This window comes from Rousettus aegyptiacus, unplaced genomic scaffold (assembly GCF_014176215.1).
Source record: "Rousettus aegyptiacus isolate mRouAeg1 unplaced genomic scaffold, mRouAeg1.p scaffold_m13_p_4, whole genome shotgun sequence".
NCBI classification, from domain to species: domain Eukaryota; kingdom Metazoa; phylum Chordata; class Mammalia; order Chiroptera; family Pteropodidae; genus Rousettus; species Rousettus aegyptiacus.
The window spans coordinates 4,096,488-4,118,839 of NW_023416307.1; the positions used below are offsets into that span (position 1 = coordinate 4,096,488).

The window sequence follows — 22,352 nt, forward strand, 5'->3', positions numbered from 1 at the left end:
CAGGCTATGCCTGCGGGGTAGTCGGGGTACATGGGAAATCTGTAACTCCTCGTAATTTTGCTGTAAGCCTAAAACTGGTCTAGAAAAATAAAATCTTAAAAAAAGAAAAAAAGCTGTAGAGTCCTTTCACAATTGCTCTGTATACCACCCCAGATGCGTGAATGTGGGAATTTATAAAATTCATGGAAGTGCTACCCTTTCGGCTTGTGATTTCCTGGACTCTGTCCCCGTGAAGTCTTTCGACCCACAGTCAAGGGCTCCTTCCCCGCCAGTAAAATCCCAAACACATGCTCACAGAAACACGAGCCCGGGTTCTCACGCTCTCCCCAAGTTACCCAGACACCCCCAAACACCTCCACGCCACAAACGGGCCCCGCCACACAAAGCCTCCTTTCACACGTATTCCGCACTTGTGGGTTTCCTCTCACGTGCCCTCGTCCCGTGAAACGTCTCCATAGCGACTGGCTTCTGCATGCACCATGCACGAGGTTTTGCTACAATGTTCTGTGGTATTTCAGGCTTATTAAAATGGAATTCAGTTAGCGTTTTTAAAAATCTCATTGATCATTTCCCCGTTTTTAAAGTAATAGCTGCGAAATAACCAGGGCTGTGGTGCAGGCGGCAGAACTCAACCGCCCAGGGCCACGCTCGGCGTGTTGTTTCCGCCCTTCCTGACTCAGACGTGCACGGGCGAGGTCGAGAGTCGTCCCAGAGTCAGCGTTAAAAGGTTTCACACCACCTCCCAGTTACCGCGGACACGCAGTACCTAGCAGCCACGCGTAGAGTCTTCTGTTCAGAGACATGTCTCTCCTCAGCAGGGTCTGGGTGGCGGCCGAGAGAATCCGCACGATGTCGGGCCTGCGCAGGGGAATGGCTCTCTCACTGGAATCCTAGGAGGAGGACGGAGGACTCTTGACCGCAGGTGGACGTAACCTGAGTCGCCGACTTCGCCAGGCGGCCCTTCCCCACCAGCCTACGGAGCTTCGCCCTCAAAAGGCAGTTCTCAAAGGGGCTGGCTGCTCACGTCGCCCACGGACAGCGGCTTCGCAACCCCCGCTACGTAAACGCCATCCGCACAAACATGAACGAGGACCCTTCATTGGCTAAACACAGACGGCCCTTACCGAGTGGCTGCTCAGCTCCCGGGACAAATACCCGCAATCTGTCCCACCTACCCCCCATCTCCGGGGAACAGCAAACGACTCACCAGACAGCTGTAAAACGGGAAGAAGAAGAGCACGATTTCCAGGTTATTTCTCTGCACCAGAACATTTGAGTCCAACAGTGAGGCGCACAAAGCCTTTACCTGTAAACGAGAAACAGCACAAACATTTCATTCCCAAGACGTTCATCGCCATTTGCAGGCTACTCTTCACTAGTGAAAATGAAAGCGACTTCCCCTGGGACTAGTGAAACCACCGTGCTCAATCAGGAGGAAGAGACGATAAATCTGGGAACCTCGGGTTCTGGTTCTAGATGCCGGGGGCTGTGACATGAGGAGGACGGTCAGCTGCAGCCCTCCCTTGCTCCATCTGAGAGCTGGAGGGGCCTGGGCAGATGGCCAGGTCTAAGACCTCCAATTCTACGACCCCAGAGGGGAACGTCTCTCAGTTTCAACAGCAACCTTCGGCGAATCTCAAACTCAAAGACATTCATTCCAATGGTTTCCAATCCAATTCAGCACCTTTTTCTAGTGTCTTTCCTAAGAATGAAAGGTGTAACATAGACGCAGAACAGATAATGAGAGCTGTAAGACCAACGCTGATAACAAGTTCTGAGAATTCAGAAGAAGGGAGAGAGACTTCTTTCAAGCAGGGCAAACAGTGATGCTTTGTGAGATGGCTGAGCTGGAGGGACCGGAAGCCGGAGCGAAGACGTCGCCGCAGACGCACGAGGTCCGGCTGGGCGGTCAGCCCCGGGAGCGGAGAGGAAGGTCTCTGGTGGCGGGGGAGCAGGCTGTTAGAGCACTCCCGAGTTTGGACTCTATCCGCGGGCCACAGGAAGCCAGATACTTCTCAAACACATTTAGATATGAGCAGAGCGATGCTTTAGCAAAGCAGATCACCCAGCGATTAACAAGAACGACATGAGGAAGGCACAGGATGTGGAGAAACCAATCAGGAATCACGCTGCGATCCAGACACGAGACGTCGAAGCAGGGCAGAGAAAGCGGAGAGGCGGACGGACGCGGAGCCGGCGGGCACGGCTGCGAGGGGCTCCCGTCTCCCGAACACTGGGGGAAGCGGTTCTTATCGACCTTTTCACTTCGTCCCCAGGGAACCCATGGGAAAGATCCGCTATTCCCACTTTGCAACGAAGAATGGACTCGGAGGGGTGCGTAATTCACACCGAGTCCCCAACTTTCTTACCGAGGAATTCTATTTTCAACATCTTAAGTTCGAAGCGTGGGTACACCACCAGGTGGCGACAGATGGCGGGCCACTAGGCACGCAGGTAAGTTTGGGGAGAGATGAGGATGTGGGAGGTTCCCACTGTTTCAAGGTCACGAGAAAGGAGGTCGTTTGCCCGGGAAGAGAGCTGTCCTCAGGGCCTGGGGACAGACGCCTGAGGAAGCCAGACAATCCAGGCCTGTGAGCAGCCAGAGGGGAGGATGACGGCTGGAGCGGGACCGAGACAGTGGCCAGAGCGGGAGCCTCGCGCGGGTGGTGGTCAGTGTGACACGGGGCAGGGGAGGGAACAAGGCTGCAGCTAGAGCAGCAGTCTCTGTGCGGGGCTGTGAGCGTCTGTGCGAGGCTGTGAGCGTCTCTGTGCGAGGCTGTGAGCGTCTGCGGGCCCTTCACGGCCCCGCACAGAGCGGAGGAGCTGTGCCCTCCGTGGGCGTGGGCGCGCGTCTGAATATGCAAATCATAACGTATGTTAAAAGCGATCGCCATCACCGTGGGTTTCCTCCTGCAGGATGACGCCGCCTCCTCGTTTGGCTAGATAACTCACCATTACACACTCTGACTCCATTTCCCTCTGTTCCCTGATGGCCCTTTGCCGCCCAGGGACGACCAGTGCCCATGTGCCCGGCCAGCCCCCACGCCCCGGTGACGACCGGTGCCCGTGTGCCCCAGCAGCCCCCACGCCCCAGTGAGGAGCGCAGCACCCACCGTGAGCTGGTAATCCGTCCCCAGCATGTACTTCTGCTCCTTGCCCGGCGAGTCCCTGCTGATGTGGGTCACCACGAAGAGCGAGGCGGGCAGGCGGACGGACGGACTCGCCAGGACACTGCCCCAAAGGGCAGCGTAGAACACCTCTTTGCCGACCACCAGGGACAGTCTCAGGAGCAGAGCGTCTGTCCTGTGGGCGAGAGAGGACAGAACCTCAGGGCTCCTTCCCCACGTGTCTATGAGCGCTTCACGCCGCGGCTCGTTCTGCCCTGGCCGTGAAAACGCCAGTGTCCTCACCATCTAGCTGCTGCCACCTCGTGTCTTTGACACTAAGTTTGCTAAAACGCATGTCACTGGGAGGTACGGCTGCTTGGCCACCAGGCGGCGTACAACGGGTCGCACCGCCGTGGCACGGAGTCCATCTCCGCCTCTGGCCTCGCCGTGGACGCCTTGCTACTTTTAGGAGGGCGGTGCTGCCGCCAAAAGGGATGAGCGGGTCAGCCGCTTCATACAGAAGCGTAAGGAGCCATAAACATGTCAAAAAAAAAAAAAAAAAGGCAGATGTGACTGGAGACTTAAATAATGTGACATTCGACTTCAGAAACGCTGGAGACAAAATTCGCCTGGACCTCCCACTCCAGTGCAAGTGCCATAAAGCCTGGGGCGGTAGCTGTTTTTTGTCGCTGCCCCCGGCACCTCCACACACGGGGTCCCGGTCCGGGAAGTTCTCCTGCCAATGCCATTTATTCGTCCCTTATCTTTATCTAGGTCTTGCCCCTACGACACCATGTCGCCAACTTCATGTGTGTCCTTTAGCAGAAGCAGCGTCGTCAGTGGATCAAGGCTTGTCCTTCCGCTGACGCTGACCACGGCCAGGCCTTTCTCTGCTCGGTGCTGTACCTGCAGCTGACTGGGGCACCTTCCTTGTCAACAATGAAGGCACAGACTATGGGGCCAGGTGACAGCATCTGTCAGTAGAACGGCAGAGGCAAATCCCCACAAAGGGATTTCGCTTAACGAGTGATCTGACTCACAATCGGAAACGGTTCCATTTCTCACATGCTTCCGACGTGCCAAGAACACTGACAATGATTACAGAAGGGCCAGCCAACACGACAGGCGGACGTGGTGCGGCTGGGGGCGCGGCATGTGGAAAATCCACGCGATGTGTGCGTCGCCGAGTGGGAACGTCTGCAAAGCTCTCGCCCTGCCAGTCGGGCTGTGCGTGAGCTCCGGGCGCAGTGCCCTGGACGGAGGTTACCCCTGCGGCATCACTCAGAACGCGAGCCTACGTCACAGTCCTCCAGAACAGGACACTGGACGCACAGGGGTCTCAGTGCTGTTGAGCAGAGACCACCAAGACATGCAGACCATCGCCCCACTTCACGGCGTCCCCTGCTCCGCGTGTCTCTGCGTTCCTCTCCCGTTTCTTATAAAGCAGTGACATAAACACAAGCAGCCGGGCCCACCCGCCCGGGGGCGGCGGGGGCGGCGGGGGCGGCAGAGCCAGCAGCACCGGCGGAGACCCACCTGTCGTAGATCTCCGAGCCCTCCTCGAGACCGGGCAGCAGGCCGATGATGAAGGCCTGGAGGCTGGGCAGGAGCAGCTTCTGCAGCGGGAGGAAGTACTTCTCATACAGGCCAAGCAGCACGGGCCGCACCGACATGGCTGCGTTCGCCAGGAGAGGAAACAACCCACAGCTTCGGGGGAGAAAACAGGGGGCACAAATGAGACGCCTAGTCAGAAGTCCCGGGAGACCGGCCAGCCGTCTAACGGGAGATGCAGACGCCTGCTTGTCATGAGATGCCACCGCTAGCGAAGAGCAGCGTGTACACACTGCACTGCTGCTTAACGAGAGGCCTAGGAGGAGGGACCCCCGAGGGCGGAGCCGGTCACCTCCCGGGAAGGCTTCACGATGGACTGTCCCGCCCCCCTGAATTTTGCCTGTTTACCATTCGCTTATCTTGTGAACTGAAATATGGATTACTTGGGTAATAAAACAAATCGCACCATGGGGAAGCTATCGTACCTGTACAGGAACAAATCCTTGGCCAGCCATTTGGTCCCCACGATTTTAAAGATGATCTCGTAGGTTTCCAGGGCTTTTAAGTGCACACCGCTGGGCAGAGCAGGGTGCAGGCACTGGGCCAGCCTCTTGCTGATGATGAGCCGTCTGGGCAACAAGGAGTACTTCAGGTTGCTCTGCAGAGCCTGGAAAATTCAAGGAAAAACCCGTGAGGAAGGTCGGCGATATTGACAATGGAGAGAGTAAGTCTGCCGGGGCCAGAAGACAGCAGCAGGCCCCAGCGCGGCTGTAAAAAACGAGACAGGACAGGACAGGACTGCAAGGGAGGGCCTGGGGACCATGAGCCAGGCTCCAGGGACACGGGTGCTGGGAGGCTCCCCGCAATGCTGGGCGTGAAGCGGGCCCCAGACTGAAGAACAAGGAAGACTGTCCTTCTCAAAGTGACTGTCACCATCAGGCCAGCTTCTCAGCCACACATGGGGACCCGTGTGCAGGTGAGGGCCATGTGTCTCTGTCTGGGAAAGCCTACAGCCTACGCAGATAAGGCAGAGCACAGAACACATCAGGGCAGGTGACCTATCCTGAGAAGACCCTGTTCTGTGGGCCACGGAAGCCCCGGGATGTTTCCGCAGGGAGAGGAAGAGGTTTGAATTTCCCCATCATTCTCTCAGCTCGGCTTCACGGCTACGTGGACCTGAGCACACAGTCACCCCAGAAGAGACAGTCACAGTCACTTCTCGACTGTGATTCCTGGCACCTTCACCAGCCAATGCTGCAGGAGACACTGGAGCCTGTTGGCAGGGAGCGACAGTCCCGTCCTCAAGCAGGACACAGGCCCTGTCTGTGCCAAAGCATCCCTGGGTGTCTGCTGCACCAGGAGCGTGAGCCGGCCAGTGCTATCCCTCAAGGTATCAGGCACTGCGGCGAGGTGGGTCCTGGTGACGCCACCGTGCTACACCACGTGTCTGTCATTATGGTGAACAACGCACATAATGACCCACACCAGTGTTTACTGAGAGCCTTCAGGGCAAAGTCCACGCCTCTTAAAAGCCACTCCCAGGCCTCCACAGGGGACTCCTGCCTGCTCCGTCCTCATCCTCCCGTCTCCTATTGCTTCGGCTCCACCTGCGCGGGCTGCCCTTCCCCACCCATCCGCCCCAACGTCCTGGTCCTTCCTCCGCGTGGCCTGTTTTCCCTCCAGGAGACTCAGCTCGGCACCCATCTCGTGCAGGCAGGATGGTCCTCACACTTAGCCCTCCTCCACCGGGGTCCACGTGCACACCTGTCACTGACTTCCAGCGCTGCTCTCATGATTACCTGCCTGAGGGTCTGACTTGGGCGGTGGGGAACTCGAGGGTAGGTCTGCCTCCTTCTCCCTGCTTTTTTTTCTTTGCACTCTGCACAGTGCCTACAACAAAGCAAGCCATCTGGAGAATGGCACAGACACGGGCAATGCCCACTGCACTCTGTCCACGCGTCAGACCGCTGGGCCCTGGACCATCTGGTCTTAGGGCCATGAGAGCTTTATTTTTACAAACAAACAATATGATCCCACTCCCACACCCACCCCGCCCCCCAAAAAAACACTGAGGTTATGGAGAAGATAAAGGGAAGAGAAGGAAAAGAATGTTTTGTTTTACCAGAAGCCTGTGGTCTAAAAGAACTCTCAAATTAGATAAAATTACACCTTAAAAACAAAATAAAAAACAAAACAGATACAACCAAAGGTCATCAAGAAATATCTTAAAACATTATGAGTCTGATATCTTTAAACAAAAGGAAAGCCAAGAAAATATTTAAATGTGGTTATGTAAAAACAAACAAACAACCGAGGAGGTGACCCAAAACATATGCTGTGACGGAGGACCAGAACGGACGGACAGATGGCTGCAGCAGAACGGAAACGCATGTGGGAGATGCACAGGAGACGGCACATTTATCATGCACATTTTCAAACACATCGAAAGCACCTACAATAGCAACACAACAGCTTCAGCAAGCACCAGCTCCTGGCCAGTCCCGAAGACATGGCTCTTAGAAACCATGTCTGTGACTCGGTTTTCACCAATGTGGCCGTGGGCTTTCTCCGTGATTCCAGAGTAGGAGAGTGAAACTGTTATTTTTGTCAACAAAAGCAAGAGCTTTTGCTTTTGAAATCACTACCCACTCTCACTTTTGCTCAGTGTACTTTTTTTTTTTTTAACGTCTACAGCACCTGGTCTTCCTAGGTGGTCTCCCATCCAAGTACTAACCAGGCCCGACCCTGCTTAGCTTCTGAGATCAGACAAGACCGGGCACGTTCAGGGTGGCATGGCCGTAGACTACTCAGTGTCTTCTAAGGACATCTGCTATTTGAGGTGCAAACTATGTGACGCACCCCCTGCGGTGAGTCATCTGGGATTCACAAGTGCTTGGCTTCTCTCCCTCCTAGATGTGGCAGGTAGACTCGCTCCGGCCAGGGAAAGGCCAGGGAAATGAGTGGCATGACACATGTCACTTGTGGCACAGGCTTTAGAAGACAGTGCAGACCTCGTCGGGTTCTCTTTCCCCACCTCTCAGCTCATGCAGATGTGGGTTGAGATGGAGCCTGTTCCAACCTGGCTCCCTGAGAAATTAGAGCAAACAATACTTGCTGACCCAGTAACGTAGAACTCAACCCTGGCATAAAAATCAGAGACTGGGGACTACTTGTTACCAGGACTTAACCCTTCCTATCCTGACTGATACGCACACCTCTTCCCCTTTAAATGTGATTACAATGAACCACAACCATTTGTTTCAAATGAATGAGCTGGCTGCTATTTCTTTCTCGTTTAAATTTGTTATGCCACTTAGTTTAATTTGAAAAAGAAAAAGAATCGACCACCAAGAAATGAGGCCGTGACCAGCAGCACGGCATGACTTCTGCTCTGTATGCTGCCCAGGGGAATGGACAAGGACACGGCCTGTCTGAGACAAGGACTCTGCCTCCTGAGGAAAAGGCACCCAGCGATGAAGGAAGCTGTCTGATTTGAAAACGCGGCAAGAGCAGAGAATACAGACAGACAGTAGTTAGAAAAGTGAAAAGATACTCACCCTTCCCGATAAGAAAAATGCAGACTAAAACTACCAGGAAATGCCTTTTTTTTTTTCACACATCAGATTGGCAAGTTAGATCAAAGCGCACAGGTTCAGGTGCAGAGCACAGCCACCCAGAGATCATGGGTCAAGTTCATCAAACCAAGAGTCAGGATTTGGCCAGACAGAACTCGTAAACCTGCTGTGGGGGTGGTTATGACATTGAATCCCTCTGCACCGTTTTATCATTAAAAATGGGGCTAAAATAGGACGTAGGTCATAGTGATTGTGTTAACACACTTCCCACAGAGCCTGACACTTAATATGTGTCAAAACTGAGGCTAAACAAGCCTGAGGCTATCAGAATGCCTGGTTTTAGTGTGTAAGTTTTAGGGCCAGAGCTGCTGATTTTGGTTCTACCGTTTGTCAACTGCAAGCTAAAATGGGTGACCACGAGGGCTCAACAGGGAACAATGGATACCATAGGCGTTTCTGTCCAGAGCAAGTCTCCCCTCAACCCTCACTCCGACAATGTCTCCCCAGGCTTTATACCATGATATTGACTTTGGTTGTGAGCGGTGCTCCTGGAAGAATTGATTTATGTATGATACACTCTGTTACTATCTAGACATCTTACAGCAAAGTGACAAAGAAGTTCTGCTTTCATACCCATATGATCAATGGAAAGCAAAGCGAAACCAGACAAAACAAAACTCGTAACACGAGGTTTTGCTAGCTGCTTCCTCCTCATGTCCCTCCATGCCTGGGATACTTAGAGTTCCTCTGACGTTAGATGAATACGAAAGTTCCTCTGCTACAAAAGTAAAAAATAAGAAAATAAAAAATAAATAAAATAAAATAAAACGAGTGACCACACATGAAGAATTTAGCACAGTGCCTGGAATGGAGTTAGCCATCAACAAACATTGTCTTGTCCTAAGGACGAACTGAAAACCAAGCACAAGATTTAGTGGAGAGAAATACATTGCATTTTTTAAAGAACTCTTTGAAACCCAGTCGTTATACTAATAACGCTCTTCACTGACAGAAAAGCAAACAAAGACACTAGTTAGATGTGCTAAGGAGAAAGACAGAAATGGTATTGGAAAGGAAAGGCTCAAACTGTAGTACCTGGAGGTAAATCAACTGTAAACCGCAAATCTGGTGAGAAATCCGAGACACAGAAGTCGGAGGAAATCTGCATATGATAACAGGTGGAGTTGGAGAACCTCAAATGTCTTTTTAAGTCGACAGAGGACAAGATAAATAGTAATTGATATTTATGATTAAAGGGGGAAAGTATTATTTCTTAAATGCTATTCCACGAAAATTTCCTAGAACGTTTTGTGAGCTGGAAGACGAGATTAGAATCTCCAGGTGAAGATCCTTCCCCCAGAGTGACGAGCACGCAGGAAGCGGGGTCGTGGGCCCTATTTAAAAACTCCTTTTGCTTGAGTAGTACTAAGCAGCGTCTTGAAGGGGAAGCTGCCTGAAGGGGCACCTGAGCACCTGAGCACCTGAGCACCTCCTGCTGCATTAAGGAAAGCCTGCTCTCCGCCATCGCCCACGGGCTCTTAGCAGCTCGCGGGCGGGGACGGTAGGAAGAGCCGGTCGCCTCTGGCCAGCGTAAGGCGCACCACGAAGTCCCCCACTCTGGCTCCCTGAAAGTCCACTTTTGTGAGACGTTTCCTTCAGCCCGACTGAGGGCTAACACACGGCCACGAGGTGCACACCTCCCTCAGAGCCCACCCAGCGTGGTGGCTCAGCCCGTGGCCCCTCTACCCGTGAGCTGTCGACTCGCGCGCCTTGGGCGGCAGCCAAGCACCTGGCCCACGGGCCGGCCCACTGCGAGGCTCTCGATGACACTTCTTGGTGGGAAACTTGAGGGGTCCTGCTGCCTTTCCCCCGAGAGGCGAGATCAAGCCTGACACCCACACTGCCGCTGCTTTCGAAAAAGAACCTGCTCCACTCAGAGCGGCCCTGGCTCAGAGGTTTCAAAACACTGCAGTGCACCGCACCGCCAGTGGGCTGCAAAGAGACAGCATGTCGGCTCCTCGGAATTTAAACATTTGACTTATTTACCAGACTACCCTACGATCGGCAACTCCACTGCTGGGTGCACATCCCAAAGCACTGAAAGCAGGGAGGCACCCAGATTATTTGCACAACCATGTTCACCACATTATTCACAACAGCCAAAAAGGCAGGAACCACCCGAGGGCCCATGGCTGGGTGACTGTTTACACAAGAGGTGGTATGTACATACACACAATGGACATCAGCCAGCCTCAAAACTCAAATGCGTGCTACAACACGGATGAACCTTGAAGACGGTATTCCGGGTGGGGCAAGCCGGCCACAAAAGGACAAACGCTGTATGATTCTGCTCCCATCGGGTCCCTACGGTGGTCAGATTCATCGAGACAGAGAGCAGAATGGTGGTGCCAGGGGCTGGGGACGGGGAGGGAGTTGCTGCTGAATGGCACAGAGTTTCTGTTTGAGATGCGCAAAAGTTCTGGGGATGGGCGGTGTTGGTGGCCGCACGGCATGAACACTACGGATGCCACTGAACTGTCCGCTCAAAAATAGTTAGAATGGTAAATTTTATGAGTATTTTACTGCCGCCAAAAAAGAAAAAGAAAAAAGAAATGAACACACTGTGTTACATGCAACTGTTCCTGTCAGCTAATCTACACGAACCATGAGTGATGTCTGCAGCTGGACTGTACTACAAACTCCTTCCTGACCAGAGAAAAGGGGACTCTTTTTAACGGATTCTGAAGGGACTCAGGGAGCACCACCTGGACACTGCCCTTCGCTTTCCAGCCTCTAACCCAGCGTTTGGCTCAGGGAAGACGCTTCTCCCACGAGAAAAACTCAGTGACTATTTCCAGGGACGTTTCATTGTTTGGGTTGTATTTTTCAGGAAACCAGAAACTCAACATGACTGGCCAGTGATCATAATATACATAGTTTAGACAATGAATAAAAACAATGTACACTAAAAAGAAATAAGAAATGTTTTTCTACAACTATTGAATAAATTATCTCAGGAAAACAGATGAATTGGAAGAGAAAATGGGCCATGTTTTCAAAATCACTTTTTAATGGGCTAAACAGAAAGGAAAATTTATGAGACAGGAAAGTAAACTTCCTTATTTATTTCACTCAGACAATATACTATCCTTGAGCTAAAATTATGACATAATTACAGTATTTTTAACTTCGTTGCATTTATGGGCCCAACAGGTTGACCTTAAAACAAAACAATAAAACACAAAATATTAAGTTTGAAAAAAAAGGTCTGCACCACATCTGAGCTTCGTTAACAGAGACCAGGAAGTGTCTCACTTTGCTCCACGCAAGAAAATGTCTGTGTTTCACTCTGACATCATACAATCTGACAGTCTGGTATCCTCTAGGGCTCTCAGCATGGTTTAGAATAGTTCTATGTAAGAAACACGATGAAAAATGTAAAAAGGGTAGACCACGGACTTAAAAGTAATTTTATACAACTAAAATGGTTCAAAAGCTGATTTGATAAATTTTGTTATGTACGTATTACATAAAGTGGTTAAGGTGATAGATTTTATGTTATGTGTATTCTCTCACAATATGGGTGGGGAGAGTTATAGTTGATTAAAAATGTTTTAGCTTGTAAAATAAAATTTTAAATGTTTCTTTTAAAAGTTCCTAGAAGAGACAGCCCGCACCTGCCCTTACACAGGAGAATGCTGACTTAGGAATGCCAGATGCGTCTCCAAAGAAACACAAGCTCGCCAACTTAAAAGCACGTGGTAAAACACCGGCATATCTTCCTTCTGGAAGTCGGTCAGCTTTACAAGGATGTTCATTTCCTGCCACAAAACACCAAGTTGTATAGTAGAAAGGCTGGCCAGGTGGCACAAGCCTGAACACTCATCAAGTATCTGCTAAAGGACAGCAACAGTGCCCTTCCGGAAAGGATGAAAACGGAGCAGACATTGAGTAATAACGAGACTGGCCAGGACTTCCCACATTAAAGGAGGCCGAGTACTGCTGGCGAGTGTCACCCCTTACCTGACAGGCAGTAACCTCGCCACCTGGACAGCTTGGGAAGGCGGGGGCGGAGAGATGGCAAGAGACGGCTGAAGAAACAGGCAAATTTCAAGGCCCCCAGAGCCACTGCAGGAGGTTGGGATTTCACGGGTAGCAAGGGAGGTCAGCTTTTGTTTAACTGGAGGATTGTCACCCACTCCACGCCTCTGTAAACGAGGCACTTCCTTCTCAAAAAGATCACCGACCGAAATATCTCTGCGTTGCATTTAGACAGGACTGCTGAACACTAGCGGCAACCTGCACCACCAGCCAGCCCGACACGGCGACAGCATCCACGTCCCGCGACTCCAGCCTGCAGGGAAGCTCCCAGCAGGGCGCGCGGCTTACCGCAACCTTCCGCACCAGTTACGGAGGTTTTGGAATACGTTTTCTTCTTCTATACATTTATTTAAGTTATTTTATTTCTTTTGACTATTGCAGTGAATAAATATTAACCTACACTCTCTGGGCAAACACCACGCCGCGCACACACACCTGCCGGGCTGGCCGCGCGCAGCCGCAGAGCCGAGGGCGCAGGTGCGCAGGGCCGGCCCGCCGCGGGACTGCCTCGGCGACGGCGGGCAGTGCAGCCTGCTCAAGCGCTGGGCCCGGCCTCTCACGCACTCATTTTCGGCAGTGCCACCGGCTGGCTCTGCTGGGCTCAGCTGTGAGGAGGCACAGGCAGGCAGCTCAGGGGAACACGACGGGGGCGCAGGCCCTGCGCCCGCCGGACCTGGGTCTGAGGCGGGTGCCACCTTTCGTGGTTGCCCAGTCTTGTCACGAGCTGCCTGACCGGGCTGACACGCCGTCTTCTCACACAGAAAATGTGCCGTCACCTACTCACTGGCTGGTCGTGTGGGTTAGACTCAAGGAGCTGACTCATTCAGGGTCTCATGCCATTTCCACTTCCCCAGCGGCAGGGTCAAGAATGAGCGCGCACACGCGCACACGCATGCACACACGCGCGAGCACACGCGCGGCAAGAGCACCAGGGCCCCTCGATCTCCTCGTTAAGATGACCCGGGAACTGACATTCGAGGTCACAGAGGACAAGCTACAGCACACATGTTCAAGTACCACTCTTTATCCTTTTCCCTTCCAGATTTATCATAACATTTAGGTTCCAAAAGCCACTCTCAACACTGACACCTATTTTCCCTGTCTTTCCACATAGAAACTCTATGTGTCTCCAGACCTACGTTTTATTCTTCTCCAACGGCGGTGCACTAGCTCAGCACTCCGTGCACTAGCTCAGCACTGCGACATTCCCACCCCGCACTCTGGCGCCCCACGTGGGCTTGGCACTGGCCCTGGCGGAACCGAAGTACTGGAGGCGTCCGGTAAGTCTGAGCGTGTCTTCATCAGTAAAAGGGGTTAAACGGCACAGACTTTGGAGGATCACAGATCTGAAAAATTGGTGACAAGCATGCAACGGGCTCACCGAAGGGAATCGGTCCATTTGGGTGGGTGAGGGGCCAGCTGGCTCAGAAGTGATGGAAAATGGTGGGTGGTCAAAGCAACTGAATTCTACAGTAAAACACATGGAAACTAATGTGTGGGGTAAACACACCCTACAGAACATATTCCAAACTCTGAAACACACGTGATGCAGAGATACTGAAATACTCAAGAATTTATGATCACAAACCAGAACACATAACAAAAGCAATCACACCATGAAGATACTTTAAACGTGGCCTATGGAAATATGTTCTTTCTGCTTTGCTTAAACAAATTTTAACCTACGTACAAATGATATAGACAACAAACCGACCAACCAAAAGCCTATTACATGGAAGGAAGTCAGAGCAGGAAGAGAAGAGCACCTTGGGGACAAAAATCCCATCGCAAATCCCATACAGGCTTCCGTCCCAAAAATTCCTCCTGGAGAACGCAATATTCCTCAAAACTCACACCTAGAACAGAATTGGCCTGCTCAAATGAGACTGTCGCCCCTTCCTGCACCGAGCGGCCTTCTCTAGAGAGGTCCTGAGCATACTTGCACAGGTTGAGAGGGGCTGGTCAGAGCTCAGGATGTGGGACATGTCCTCCCAGAGCGCTCAGTTCACTGGCCCACAAGCGCCTGGGGCACGGGGGTGCGGCACCCACTTGAGGCACCAGTAATTCAGAGTGCAGTGGACTTCGGTCTCTGTCGGGAGGCGGGCACACACCTCCCAGCAGGGCACCGCCCGCTCAGTCTGCTCAGGGTCTGACCGTGGTCGTCCTCCTCTATGCTCTACCTCTGCTCCCCTGTCCCCAAGACATGCTATCTGCACAGAAGCAGGTGACAGGTAAAGAATAAGCTATCGGTGATGGGGAGGGAAGGGGCCGCTAACAATGCACACGGGAACTGTGACAAAGGCATGAAAGCCTGGCTCTCCCAGATTGGTCCAAGCCGAAAGCTGGCTCTTGTCTCCCAAACTCAGCAGCTATAAAACACCCAGAGACGCCGAGAACCGAGAGGCAGAGCACGTGGCTGGCAGAACGTGACCTCCGGAGAAATGCAACGGGGTCCTGAACTTAGGATAAGACCTGTGCAGATGGGGAGGCAGAAAATCCTCCGCAGTCTCTCTGTGAAAACCCGATACCAGCCAGAAGCACGCCAATGCAGATGGCAAGGGTGCGGATCGGCACAGGGCATTCTGCATCTTTTACAGACAACTTTACTGTCAAGAAGCAAGCGTGGATGCATCAGCCCTGGGAGGACTGGCTCTGATGGGTTATGGGCGGAACAGGCTATGCCACCATACAAGGCTAGACGAAGAGACGCATCACCCCACACCCGGAACGACAGCAGTGGTTCTCAAACCGGGGAAAGTTTGCCCCCCAGGGACACCTGGCTGCGTGTGGAGACGTTTCTGGTGTTACAATGGGGAGGGGGTTCTGCTAGCAGTTAGTGGACATTGGCCAGGATGCGACAGACATCCCACAGTGCACGGGACAGCAGCATCGCGGACGCCAGCCGTGCAGAGGCCGAGGGACCCCACCTCGGAGGGACCCCGCCACGGGGGAGCACAGGTTTGCCCAGTTCAAGAGCAAACGGCATCCTGAAAGGACCCAGCTTTCTCGAGCTTATTTGCTCCCAGCAGTGATTTGACTCATCCTTAGGTTTTCCTCTCGTGGCCTCTGATGTCTGCCACACATTCAGGCATTAAATTCTCACCAACTACAGAGAGAAGCAAAAAAAAAAAAAAAAAAAAAAAAAAAAAAAAAAAAAAAAAAAAAAAAAGTCCAGCGTTTGTTCCTCTCCTGTCTCTCTGGATTAGAGGGAATCTTTTCCAGAAGCCAGCCGGCCACACCGCATGGGTTAGGGAAGGTCACGTGCCCATGTCTAAATTAATCCCTGCCCAGGAAAACAGAATGAAAAGAACTGAGTCCTGAACAACAACATCGGCCATTCGGGCAGGGACATGGGGGCTCCCATCCCGCAGCACATCGTCACCTGACCCCTCGACGTAACTGGGTTCTTCTGACAAGAAAGAAGAGGGTGAGCGGCTGTCGGCGGGGCAACCAGCATGTCTGCCCCACACTGAGTGGTGAGGCCGAGCGTGAGCCCAGGCGCTCTGCTTCCAAGTGCCGCGTGCCTTCAGCCCATGCCCGAATCGGCCCGCCTGCAACCGTGCTTACCACTTCCGAGGCGCACCCCGGGCAGTGGGAGAATCTGGCTCACGTACAGTCATCACCAAAAGCACGGGAGTTAAACGCGAGGCAGATCTGCGCCGCTTAGGAAAAAGCGACTCGGCACTTTACAGACCGGCAGGCAAGGAACTGAATGACGCACGCTTCGTGCCACACGAGGGTAAGACGTTACCGAGGTCAGTGAGTAAGGAATAAACTGATTCCCGATGAGACAAGCAACCCGATGGGGAAACACTGGCGGCGCTCCCGCTGAAGTCAGTGCCCGGCGGGTGGGTGGGGCAGGGACGGGCGCTGTCCCCGAATCCGATGGCAGGGGGACGGTCCTCTGAAGATACGAGTGCAAGTACCGTGCGCCGCTCAACTGCACACACGCCCCCCCCCCCCACCCCGGGACAGAAGGGCGGCGAACGGAGCAGCCCGGAAAGCCGCGTGCTGCAGACGGCAGGCGGAGTCCCCGGCCCGAGTCTGTGGGCCACCACGCGGGAGGGACCGACACGTGGGCGGGAAACAGACCACCTTACCGGTGGCGCTGCACGCCTGGGCTCCTCGCAGCCGCTACCACCACTGCAACCAACACACTGACGGCATCGCCGTGACTGAACACTAGTCCAAAAAAATATTAGGAGAAAACACAAACTCGGTGTCGGCTGACGGTATGCCTGTCTACCTGAAGAAAAAACAATCAGCTGTTCATTAACTTAAAAATCAGCTGAAAAAACTTAAAAATAAATTTATAAAGATGGTCAGTTTCCAAATTCTGGAAGTTGATAGTTTCCTACATGCCAACAACCAGTTAAAACACATAGTGAAAAATAATCCCATTCAAAAATAGCACGAATACATGTATATATAAAATATCTAACACATTTAAGAAACAGGGAGAACTTACATGAAAAGGCCGATTAAATTCTTAGGGACATAAGCAAATACTTTTTAATCAATGAAGAAAACTACCACATTTCTACGTGTGTAAAGATGCCACTTCTTCCCAAAATAGTCTATATTTGTCACCTAATGCCAATCGACCTCCAAAAGAGCTTTTAACTTTATGAGTGATTCTAACAGCCACCTGGAAGAACACGACCTGGGAACGGCACAGAATTTCTGAAAAAGAGCAGCCAGGCCGGGCCGGCGCAGACACAGGCTGTGAAGCACGGCAGTTCACACGCCGTGGCGCTGGCACCGGCCCGGCCAGATGAGTGGATCAAAGTAAAGTCCACACACAGACTCACGTGTCCAAAGGTTTAACTTTCTGACCGAACGACACAGAAACTCCACCTCTGGCAACACAGCCACGTGCAGAGAGACATCATGAGAGCTTCGTTTAGAATTACTAAAAGCTGGACGTAAACCGGTCAAACGGCAAAAGGTTTACAAGCTCTTGTCCAGTTCTACACCCTCCCCTCATCCCCCGGCCACACACACGACTGAGGGAGCTATCTATGCACTGTTCACACTTTCTGTCAGGAGCATTTTCATGCTCGCACCATCATTTGGATGACTGTGTACGTCACTGCACTGTTGTATTAGGTATGTAAGACCTGCTCCACTGCCACCTCCCTATGGAGGGGGGTCGCTGCTGATGCTTTTGCTGTTACATACCATAAAATGATGAAGCTCTTTACAGTTATCTTTGTGTTGTATTTCTAGAGGATGAAAATTTACAGTGATTTACATTTACGGTAATCACATGCTACCTCTCTAATCTTTAGTCTTTTGGGAAAAACAAAAGCCATTGGAGCTGTTACTTCGCTTCCACTGGCTGAAATAAAAAGACTGCCCACCCCACGTGCCGGCGAGGGTGTGGGAGAACCGCAGTTCTTGTATACTGCTGGCGAGGTGGAAAAGTTTGGCAGTTTTTTAAAAAGTTAAGTATACATCTCCTGGAAGCAACCTGAATGTCCATTAACAGAGAAACAGATAAATGGTGAACGTCCACAGGCTCCTGCTCGGCAGTAAAAAGGAACGGACTATCAAGACATACATCAACTTGGCCAACTCCCAGAGTTTTGCTGAGAAGCCAAATTTGCAGATAAGAGGGGGGGGGAAAAATAGTACACGCTGTATGATTCTGTTTGTATAAAATTTTTGAAAATGCAAACTAATCTATAGTGATAGGAAGCTGATCAGTAGTTGCGTGGGGGTGGGGACGGAGGGGAGGAGGGAGGAGGGAGGAGGGACCACAAAAAGGCACACGAAAATTTCCAGGGCTGACAGATACATGTCCACTACTTTCATGTGGTGATGCCTTCACAGGGCTTTCCCCGTCAAAACTCATCAAATTATATACCCTTAAAATGGGTGTAGAATTTACTGTATGTCAACAGAGCTGTTAAAAAAAAAAAAAAAAAAGGCCGTTCATTTCAAAAATAAATGGAAATGTCTACATTTGGCTCAAATACAAGCTTAAATATTGGTACTCATGTTCAATCAGCTGTCCTTTTTGAAAACAGCCAAATTTAATTTACTAGTACCAATCTGCTTGGGCTGCAGTAACGGTACCACTGACTGGGGCGCTTCAGAACTTTCTTGACAACATTTATAAAATGTCAGCAGACCACAAAGCCCTTTCCCTTACCCATAAACTCAGTTCTGCTGGACAAGTTCTATCATCGGATTACTGGGGAAATAACCCATCTGTCCAAATCCGGATTATTTCTATCCCTCCGACAGATCCAAAAGGAAGAATGGCAAAAATATCCTCTGCCCACACAGAAAGTGGGCTATCCCAGCTATATGCCACAGCAAGTGACCAGACTGTCTTCAGCGAAGGGAAGTGGCCTTTCCCAAAGCGCCTGCTGAGCAGCTCGCGGCAAGGCAGCTCTGATGGCCCCGAGCCACCGGCGCCCTTGCGATTCCAGCTCCTGGACAGCCTGGGGCCGGGCACGAAGCGATGGCACCATCTGAGCCACAACACGTCACCGAGCGAGAGAAGAACAACAGGACGGTGGCAGAGGAATGGGAGTTCTAGGTGACGCTCTAGTGGCTGCATTTTCTAAATTCCAGTGCCGAGAAATGAGAACACGGCCAGGAACAAATGGGCCTCGCGCTCCGCGCTCTCTCCTGACAACCGCCTGGGTTTCTTTACTCAAAAGTGGAGAGTCAGTAATTTCCAACAACATCCTTTCGGAGGCATTAAGAAGGCATAACGTCTCTACTCAGGCAGGAGGCATTGAGGCCCACGTCTCTCCACAATGTCCCTAACACCCTACTCATCTGACAACTTCTACCTCAAGGTCACTGTCCCAGATGGCGGCAAAAAGTTGCTGGGAAATGACTAAAATAATTGCCCCAAAGCGAAGTATGATATTCTAACAGATGGGGTCCTAAAAGTGAGGTGACAAGATGACCAAGCATTATGGAGGCTGAGAGGCACTCACGGCCCTACTCCAGGTCACTTGCTACTCAGTCTGGTCAGGTGGGGATCAGGAGCAATGATTTAAATGGCATCTCGGGGGGAAGAGGAAGAGGTTGGGGAAGAGGACGGAAAGGGTCCTTGCAAGGTGACCCATGGGAAAGCCCGCCCTTGCAGGGATAAACCCCCCACCCCTGCAAAGACACCCACAGAGAAGCTGGTGCAGAGCTTGTGAGGTGCGGCGCCCTGAGCGGACCGAGACAATGGCACCGCCTGTCCGGAGTGACCAGCACGTTCCGGGTACACGTGGTGTCGCTGCACAGGGAAACCGACGCTCTGCACGGTGTTCCCAGGCAGGAAAGATACATTAAATAAAGAACATTCTACTCTTCCGTAAGGCGCGCGATGAAAAACCATGCGGGCTCCCGTCAGAACTGGGTTTTAAAATACTTTGTACGTGGAGAGACAGACAACTGCACTTTATTGCCAGACCTTGCTACGGCCCCCCAAATTCATGCTGAAACCCTAACCGCCATCACCTCGGACTGCGACTGTATGTGAAGACAGGGCTTTTAAAGACGTAATCAAGATGAGGTCCTTGGGGTGGGCCCTAATCCATCAGCACCCAGTTCAGACCCATCGAGTTCTCAGGTGGAAGAGGCCTTGGAGCTGATCCGTAGAGGGCCAGAACCGTTCGCCTGGTCTCCGAGCTCCGGCCCACGTTCGTCCCACGACGCCACAGTGCTCGTCTGAAACGCCACAACGAGCAGGCTGTGCTTTATAAAGGGGGCGTCCGTAGTCGAGCAATGAGATTTCGGAAGCGGAGACCTGTAACCACACCCTCTTATGTCCCTTGCTGCTCGTATCACTGGCGTTCTGGCCATTTCGTGAAAAAGCAGCGTCCCGAATAAAAGCAGCAAAAAAAAAAAAAGACGCTCATTCAGGACCATTAGTGACAACTTTCTAAAGGTACAGTTTATTAACTTCTACTATCTTTCATTTCCACACTTAAAATCCAGGCTTGGTACAGTGGTTGGGTTCATAGGGCTCAAAATACGCTTGGTGACTAAAATTTATCTAAAACTAACCAGTGCAAGATGATGGCTTGAAGTCTCAGATAAACAAGTAAAAATTACCTTAATTCATGTTGATTTGCCTAAAAACTATAAAAGATAAACTTTTCTCTAATACAGAAAAATTCTAATGATACTGAAAGTTTAACAAATTTTAAAAAGGATACAATTAGACCTTGTATATAGTCTGACAAATCGAGACCTTTCGGGGCTTAGTTTTCTCATCTGTCAAGCGTTGAGCTGGATGAGCCTTCTGTTCTGTCTGTGGTTTGTTTTAGAACCTGCAATCATCCACGTTAAGTAGAAGGCATCCTGGCCTGACCTTTGTATACTGCAGTATTGCTTCTCTTTGCATTATAAAGACGTTTTACTCATTCATCACTAACATAGCGACTGAATTTGTATACATGCATGAATCCAAGAAATCTAACCTTCACTAAAGCCTTAAGAAAATTCTTTATTCCATCAACTCCTGAATGCAGAAGCAATCGCTAATGATGGAGGCTTGCTCTCTCCAGTGCCAGGAACACTGACCTGGGTGCTAAAGCTGCCCACTGCCAACCCTGGCAGGCTCCCACGCACGGGCTGACTCCCCTCGCCTAACAGGTAAGGCAGCGGTTACCTTGCTCAAAGCCTTCTGGGAAGCTGCCCGCTTCCCCCGCCTCACAGAACAACACCCCGCCATCTGCCCTGGCTGCTTCCCCCTTATCTCCTGCCACCCTTCCGCCCCAGCCACACCCTCCCGCTACAGTTCCTTGGACACAAGCCCACGCCCCAGATGGCCTCCCTGCCAGCTTGCTCGCTGCATCGGTGCTTCTGCTAATGTCCCAAATGTCACGTTACCAGAGAGCCATCTCTGTCTCAGGTAGCACCCGTGCTCCTTCCTCGCCACCCCACTTCCCTGGTTGATCCGTCTCCTGAGCAGTCAGGACCCAACGGCGCGTATTTATTTGTTGTCTGTCTCCTGCCACCAAAGCCTTACATTCCTTGAGAGCAGGAACTGGCATTAAATGCTGTGTCCCCAGCACCTAGGGGTTCAACATGTCCTGGTTCTACCACTATCAGTTTTCTCGGCCTGCTGTAACAGAGCACCACACAGCAGGCGGCTTATGCACAGAAATGGACTGTCTCACAGTCTGGAGACTGGAGTCCAAGATCGAGGTGTTGGCAGGGCTGGCTCCGCCTGAGGCCACGAGGGAGAATCTGTTCCAGGCTGCTGTCTAGCTTCTGGCGCTCTGCTGGCAATCTCTGGCATTCCTTGGTCTACAATTGCACCCCGGTCTCTGTAGCCATCCTCACATGGCATCTTCCCATGTGCATGTCCGTCTGTGTCCAAATTTCCCCTTTTTATGAGGACACCAGTCCTACTGGATCAGGAGCCACCCCGGATGACTTCATTTAACTTGGTCCGCTCCTTAAGACCCGCTCTCCAAATAAGGTCACATTCTGAGGGGCTGGGGGGTCAGGGCTCGATATATCGTCTTTAGAGGATAGAATTCAACTCCTAAAAATCACAGCCGTATGAGGCCGGGCAAGTTAGTTAACCTTCATCGGTAAAATGGGGTAATAGTGGCACCTACCACATTTGGAAAATGAAGACAATGCCCCAGAGCAAAGAGGTGTACCCTGTCCCCTTATGTGAGTCACACAGAAAATGACATGAAAAAAGCTCAAAAGCCGCACTGTGAAGCCGGGCAGCCGGGGTGTGAGCCCTCCCTCTGCCACTCAGGGGCTGTGGTCTTGCTCAATTTGCTTCAGCTGAGACCAATCTCAAGATAGTTTGTAAGTACTCTATAGTAATGCATGTCCGGTCCTTAGCGCACAGCGTGCTCTCTATGAATGTCACCTGTCATAGGCAGGGCTAGGTAAGGACAATGTTACACTCATCCCAGCACCATCTTGCAAAATTTCAAAGGGGCTGTTCTCCCTCATTGCCTAATCACAGCAGCAGGACAGGAAGCTCAAGCGGAGGGGTTACTGTGGTGGGATCACCTTTAACTGGCTATCAACT

General features: G+C 51.7%; 1 protein-coding gene and 1 non-coding gene across 9 annotated transcripts in view; both read right to left on the reverse strand.

Annotated features, from left to right (window-relative positions):
• The window catches only part of DOP1B (DOP1 leucine zipper like protein B), a 79,000-nt gene that overhangs the window by 49,267 nt on the left and 7,381 nt on the right, over positions 1-22,352 (reverse strand). For all 8 annotated transcript variants that reach the window (XM_036219839.1, XM_036219845.1, XM_036219840.1 and 5 more), the window contains 5 exons: positions 5,144-5,325; positions 4,644-4,814; positions 3,114-3,303; positions 1,208-1,306; positions 767-890 (listed from right to left, as the gene is read on the reverse strand). In XM_036219839.1, coding sequence (XP_036075732.1) covers positions 767-890; positions 1,208-1,306; positions 3,114-3,303; positions 4,644-4,814; positions 5,144-5,325 — 766 coding nt within the window. The remainder of the gene's footprint in view (positions 1-766; positions 891-1,207; positions 1,307-3,113; positions 3,304-4,643; positions 4,815-5,143; positions 5,326-22,352) is intronic.
• Positions 7,344-7,462, reverse strand: LOC118602545. The gene has a single exon (XR_004950728.1). It is a non-coding gene; the product is annotated as a 5S ribosomal RNA (ribosomal RNA).